Genomic DNA, 7,474 nt, shown 5'->3' with positions numbered 1-7,474 from the left:
GCGTGTGAATTGAATGCAGTCATCGCGTGAACGATAACGACATAGAAAAAGACTTTAAATGAAGTTAAGTTGTGATAAATTATAAGATAAAATGCAATAAATGATATTAAACAAAACAAAAGTAAAAATAAATATTTTGTTTAAGGAAACAAAAAACTGATGAAAAGATTGGACGTAGATACATACATGTTTCTCGCTCAATGGTTTCGCACTTTGACTCGGATACTCTAGTGGTATGAAGAGTATGTATAAAATTTTGCGACCACTTAATCTCATGCATGAGTCTGCTATTTATTCTATTTACAAAGTAACCATCAACGACGGTTATGACCACTGGGGAACTACTACATTCACTCCACGTTGAATCTTCATGCTCCCACTAGCATGCTTATTTGTCATCCAGGACTTTATCTGTTTAAAACCCATGTTTAGTTATAAATGCTTCCAACTTTGTCACGAACCCCTGATGGTAATCGTTCCAACATGTTGTCGACGCTGCCTACCAAGGACTCTTGACTTGTAAATTTACTAAGTCTTTCAAACTTACGTGATTCAGTTGACTGGTCTTCTTGCTGAAATAAAGGCCCTTGTCGACCACCCTTTTCGAGATTCTGGACATGTTTCCAAGCGATCATAGTCTTGTGATTTATCCTTGAGATTCCTCCAAACCACATTTTGCTGTGTCGACAGCTTGGTCGATCCCTCATTATTAGTATGTCTACGCTTCATCATTAATGCTCTTTAAAATACTTTATTAACGTTTTCTCTCAGCAAATGTCTTTTCATTGATATTTTTTGTTGATTTTCTAGTAGCTGAAAAATCCAAGTGTAGCATAGGGTTACGGAGATGCATCTTCGAATCAACCTTTTATACATACGGAGATGCATCTCTGGATTAAATTTTAACAAAATAAGGATTTCTCACCATTTTTGACTCAATTATGTGTGGAAAAGTGTGCGTTAGGAGATACATCTTCGAATATCATGAACATTTGAGTCTTTTCACAATAGTGTGAGTGAACCTAAGGATGAAAGAGCAATGCCCATGATTAATTAACTGTCCTTTTATAAAATAAAATAAAATAGACCATGTAGTGTTAAAAGTTGTCTCAAGATATCATTTCTCTTTTTTTTCTTTCAAAAACCATGTCATTTCTAGATATGCACATGTTGCCAATCCATGTTTGCAAAACAAATGAACTATTGTATAAAATTAAACAACTTAACATGATGAAATCACAGTGTATGACGTGCTTTCAAGTTGATATTGCATTCAAACCATTCTAGAATGTTTGGACTATTCATAGTTCATGCAATGTTTGTCATGCGAAAGTTGAGGTTTGGTTGGATTTCATGTATTATCTTGCAAAATTTGGTCAAATTTTAACAGTAGTGTAAAACTGATGTTTATTAAGATTTTTATTTAGGTTTTGTATCATCTGTGTTAACGGCACAATCTGGATTTATGTCACAATCTGTGACCGTTAAATCTACCTCCATTTCTAGATGATTATCCTACATCCAAATTTAAAAAGTTTTTCATAATATCTTATCAAATCAAAGCATCATATTGAATCAATAAAAGAATTAAGATACTGAAAGGTATTGAGTAAACAAGAGGAAAAGGAGAAGAAAAATATCAAAGTTCTTATGTTTCATTTTCATTATCATTGGCCAGCATTCACACAGTTATGGTAACCATAAACTGAAATAAAAATCGATGTAATACACACTTCAATTTTGTTTTGTCAACTTTGCAACGAAAGTGTAATGAACATAAACAAAAATCGCAACGAGCAGAACACGGTAACAAATGGTATCTACTTGAAGAACTCCATAACCCAAAAAGTATTAACATAACATTCATATCTAATGCCGCGAAATCCAGCTCCATTTGCTAAATCCATGAATTCTTGCTCAGTTCGCTCTTTCCCACCTGGATTTTGAGTCATCATTAGAACATCCGATTGGGCCGCAAATTTCCAAGCAGCATTGTTTTCTGGTATTATAGACATAACTGTCTCCAAAACAATCACCTTTCCATCATCAGGAATAGCACCATAGCAATTCTTCAAAAGCTTCAAGCACTGCTCATCACTCCAGTCATGAAGTATCCACTGCACAAAATTTCAGCATTTTTATTTATACAATAATATATCAGTATCGGGTAAGCTCGATAAAACATGCCCCTAACATTGCATAAAACTCATCCAAAATGCATCATTTTATATTTACAAAGCAATTCACAATTCTAGGATATAATAAGCCTGAAACAACAGTCCTCATCTGCTGATGGCATTTCTTCTGGGGAATTATGGAAACACTAAGCACATTTGCTTTATGCTTTTATTTTTCATTTCTATTTTATTTACTCTTTACAACTCTATACGATAAATCATGCAAATTATTATGTGTACGAAAAAATTTAACAGTAGTCTTTTATCTCTTTTATATATTGCATCTACAGCTCTCCCTCTCATGTCTTATGCCCCACAACTTTGTCTACATGACTGTGCAAGAACTCAAGATTATACCCCAAAAAATGGACTAAAGGACCCCTTATGGTCTCTTACAACTCCTCAATAAACTGCTACTTTGTCTTAGTTAAGAGAAAAATTCATCAATGTCCTACACCAAGGGGCAGTGTGAAACAAAGAAGACCCTTTGAGCATTCTATTTGTGTTTGTATATCATTAATCATGATCCCAGTAGGTAGAGTAGTCTTTATCTAGGACAGAAGACTCAGACTAATAATCTGATAGGATACTGAATTCTCATATGTGTGATGACCTAATCATCGGCCTCAATCCCCATCAGCACAGCTTCTAGAAGCAGTGAGAATAAGAGTCGGGTGGAATATTCCCTAATTCTAAGGGATTTTTGTTATACAAGAGAATGTAGGGGAGTGGAAAATGCATTCAGAAATTTTTTAGAAAACAGTTAGCAGAGATTTCTCTCTGGATTATGATCCTAGCTCTGGATCAGGAGTTCTTATAACTCTGGTTTACTTTTCTTTTTTCTGCATTTCCACCACTGCAAGAGCTTTAAGCTCAACCATTTGCTATTAATCATACACTTAATTACCTATAAATTCTGGTTCCTAACATAATAATTGTGAAAATCTATACCAATAACCACTATGTTGTTCTCTGAATGCTAAACTGCCATTCAGTTTCAAGAACTGACACTAATGCTTCTAAACTGTATGGGGGAATAGATCAAATAGCCTATCAACTACGGGACCAATAATGATTCCATATATGGATACAGAATCTCATTTTAGAACTATCTCCAAGCCTCTAAATGATATTCTCTTGTATCTTCAACCAGTCTTCACATATACATACATTGCCTTAGTTTAGAGTCTCCTGCCCGTGGTACATCTTATCCCCATTTTTATTTTTATTGAAGCACTTTGACCCACAAATCCTCATTTTGGTGTATGATTTTCATCCTGCTACCTGAGTTCATTTGTTGAGCTTGCCGGGAACCTCTTTTCTCCTTCAATTGACAGTCTATGTTCCAGTTAACTAAGATTTTGTTTGGGAGTTTAGAGGGGAGGAGATGGGAGGGCTTCGAAAAAAGAATTTCTTAAGAAATATAGAGAAATCTTATTTTTTGAAAGAATGATTTTGTATATAATGATAAAACAGTGTTTATCATTAACAGGTTTTTAATTTTCAGAATACTATAAAAACATAGATTATATTTGAACAATTTGTGTAAGCCTCCAAAAACCTCCAAACCCTTCCTCCAATACAATTTTTTAGTTCCCCAAATTAGGAGGGTTTTGGTTTTTGAATAAAAATAAATCCCCCAAAAGCCTCTCCATCTAAATCCTTCTATTCTTTTCACTCAATCCTTCCCTATTTTCAAAGTCCTCCTCCCCTCCCTTTCCCTCCAAACTCCCAAACAAAGCCTAAGTGAACACTCCTCTAAGGCTCTAACGAGAAGACTACCTTCCAAGAGAAGAATCTCCTCTTTTTGTCAAGATCAACACATAAGGAACTTGACACGAACATTATTTGCATAACATAGGCCAGTTATGTGTCAAAAAATGATTCAGCAGTGTTACTCTACCAGCCGAAGCAATACGCTTTGCCTTCCAACTGCTTAGAATTTTGCAAGCTTTATCAAGGATACCCTGAAACATCCTTGTTCCTTCTCATCACCATAAGAGTATACTCAATCAAAATAGTAATTAAAACTATTTTGGACCTCTTAAACAACAAGTAAATAATTCAATGGATGTTATAAACCACCTAAAGATAAGCTAAAAAAACAACTAAAAGAGAACAAAAATAGTAGTTAGAAACTAATACTAATAGACAGCTAATATTATACTGTTAACCATTAAATAGACGTTATAAACCACCTAAAGACAAGCTGAACAACTAATAGTAATAGTGATAATTGTTGATAAGGAAAATAATTTTGACTGCCAAGTTAAAATTAAACAGGTTTTCTCTTTATTTAAATTTAGAATATTTTTCAGTACTTTAATCTTTTCATTCAAAGTAAATACTATCCCTTAATCATCATTGCCATTAATTTTTTATAGGAAATTTAAAGAGATTGGTCACCTAAAAGAAAACACAAACATCAACTCACCTTCATAAATATGGCATCTGCTTTAGGCACACTTTCAAACATATCTCCGCCAACGTGTTCAACTCCTGCCAACATAAGGTGGTTTTTACACAATTGATATATATTATATGCATAACATGTAAACTAGATTTTTTTTAATCTTTCAACAGGATTAGAACTTCTAAAAGATCATACCAGGATAGGATGGGGCATCTTCAATGACATGAGGCAAGTCGAAATTGATACCCTTTATATGAGGGTATTTTGAAGTGATCAAGTTAATGGTGATCCCAAGACCACCACCAACATCCACAAGCCTTTTTACTTCCTCAAATCCTTTGTAGCATTCTAGAACCTTCTTCGTTATTATAGTAGAGTGATTGATCATCGCTGTATTGAAAACTTGATTGAACCTCGAGTCCAAGCTGGGATACTCAAAGGCATGTGTACCATGAACCCTGTTAAACGGAATACCCCCTTCCCGAATTGAATCTTTAAGCTTGGACCTACAAATTAATATACAGTTATATATCTTGCCCTCCTAAATAAAGAAACTACTGAATTGAAAAAGTCTCTGTTGAAAGACTCAATGATTGAGTAGCTTTTCCTTAAAGTATTAAACTCATCTTAATTTCATAAGAAATTACCAAACATCAAAAAACCAATTCATTTTCACACAATGAATTTGAACTCACTTCTCTCGAATATAGGAATGTATGATTTGTTAGATGGGAAATGAAAGCACTTAACTCAGAGGAATGAAAATTGACTACATAAATGTTTACATTGTAATGTCTCTAAACATAATTTTGCTTTAAGCCGCTGTATAACTACTATTTAACTAGACTATACCTTCATAAATTAAATTCTAGTGTATGTTTGGTTTCACTGTCGAAACACTTAGAATTGATTCTGGATGTGTAGAATTGATTTTGACACGTTTGATTGCTCTTGAGTAGAATTGATTCACCTCTCGAGAACTGATTCTACTTGAATCTAGAATTTGTAGCTTTTGAATCTAAACATGATTTTTACATTGAAATTTACTATTCAACTCACTATTGCAAGAATTTATCCAAACATAAATCACTTTACCTTCAACCTATGAAGCACAGACTCCGACACAAACACGGACACTCCGACACCAATAATATAAAAACTATAGGACACCGAGACCGCTACGTATATGATAGTAATTGAGTTTCATTTCTTGATCTATTATTTAAAGAGTTAAAAATAATCTAATTAAAATTAATGTCTTTAATTCTTCATCGATAACATTGGTTCAATACGTGTTTAACCCGTTTGTGAGATTTGTTCAAAAAAATATATAAGGTGTGTTGAAGCAAAAGAAAGAAACATTTGCTTATAAAACACTTCTATGGATTGTCCGACATAAATTGTATGAATGTCATCCGTGTGTCGAACACCGATTCTAAGAGTGTCAAATTCATAGAAAAAACAATTTTATTGGAGGACACTTGCCTAACTTTTCCAACACTTGTCCGATCCGTGTCGTGCGAGTGTCATACAAAGTCGGACACCGCGACACGCCTATTCCTAGAGGCGTCCGTGATTCGTAGCCTTCAACTCACTTTTAGTCCGAATCAATTTTTCTCACGGCATAACCAAACACACTCAACATAAAAAGAAGAAGAAAAAAACTAAGCAAACAAGTTTGAATTGCGTAAACAATTCTCACTATATCACTCTGTACTAACAATCTACCGAAGTCTGAAATCATTAAGACATAAAACTGTGTAATTTCATAAGAAACAAATCACAATCACATGAATCCAGTTTGAAACACTTGAAAATACATATTATACAAGTAAATTACCAGCTCTGTAAGAAGATCGTATCCTGATGCAATGCAATCAAAGGAGCTAAAGAAACGCCATCGGAATTAGGAGCAAAGAATTTGGCAACGGGAGTGATAGCATAGAGTCGATGAAACGATCCAAGGTTTTTGTGATCAGGAACAACGGAGCAGTTAAGAATAGAGTGAGAAGCAAGAAGAGCGAGAATTCGATCTAACATTTGGGGAGCTTCGGGATTAGTGCATGAAAGACGAGAGGCAATATCGTGGGCGGAGAGTGGAGAATCGGAATCGGAATCGGAATTCTGTAAGACTTGGAAAACACCGAGTTCAGTGGCGGAATGAAGTGCCATGGAAAGAACGACGGAGTTGCTGAGCTGAACGGCGTAAGCGAAACTTTCTTCATCTTGTAACTCGTGTTGCGCCATCGATGATGGCTTATGGATCGATCTGCAGTCAACTTTTTTTTTCTAGTTTTGTGATTTTTTTAAAGCTCAAACGTCAATCATTTTCCTTGGTCCTTATCTACTTGTAGTGTGTTTTATATTTGAGTATACTTTTTAGAATTTAATTAAAGGATTTTCTCATGTGTTTTTCTTAATAAAAGAAAGACCAACTATAGTAAAAATAAATTGTCTTGCGAAGACTAAGAAAATAAAAATTAATTTGGTTTTATATTCGGAAGGTCGATCATGAAAGTGATTTATCTATTAAGAATGGTGATGGAACAGTATTTGATGGACCAATAAGATTTGCACTTAATTTTAATTGATTTGGAGAAGATGTGATATAGTGTTTAGAGAGATCTTGTGGAAAGTCCTAGAGAAGAAAGGAAATAGGATTGTATATATTTAATGTATCCAAGATATGTATGACGGGATATCGACTAGTGTTTGGATACTGGGTGGAGTGACAGACGATTTCCCTAGTAAAATAGGTTTGCACCAAGGTTCAATCATAAGCCCTTACCTTTTTATTTTAATTTTGGATGTACTTACGAAAGACATCCAAGAGGTAGCACTAAGATGCATGTCTTTTACTGGTGATATAATCATATTTGAAGAG

General features: G+C 34.3%; 1 protein-coding gene across 1 annotated transcript; it reads right to left on the bottom strand.

Moving 5' to 3' along the window:
- Positions 1–1,637: 1,637 nt before the first annotated feature.
- Positions 1,638–6,942, bottom strand: LOC127132054 (caffeic acid 3-O-methyltransferase 1). Its single transcript, XM_051060925.1, has 4 exons — positions 6,431–6,942; positions 4,786–5,096; positions 4,612–4,676; positions 1,638–2,117 (listed from the first exon to the last, which is right to left on the bottom strand). Exons 1-4 carry the CDS (start codon positions 6,835–6,837, stop codon positions 1,821–1,823), a joined length of 1,080 nt encoding a protein of 359 aa, XP_050916882.1. The 5' UTR covers positions 6,838–6,942; the 3' UTR covers positions 1,638–1,820.
- Between the last annotated feature and the right edge of the window lie 532 nt (positions 6,943–7,474).

Source organism: Lathyrus oleraceus, chromosome 3, assembly GCF_024323335.1.
Source record: "Lathyrus oleraceus cultivar Zhongwan6 chromosome 3, CAAS_Psat_ZW6_1.0, whole genome shotgun sequence".
Classification (NCBI taxonomy): Eukaryota; Viridiplantae; Streptophyta; class Magnoliopsida; order Fabales; family Fabaceae; genus Lathyrus; species Lathyrus oleraceus.
Note: the sequence above shows the minus strand (reverse complement) of the source record. Positions and strands in the feature narration are given on the sequence as shown.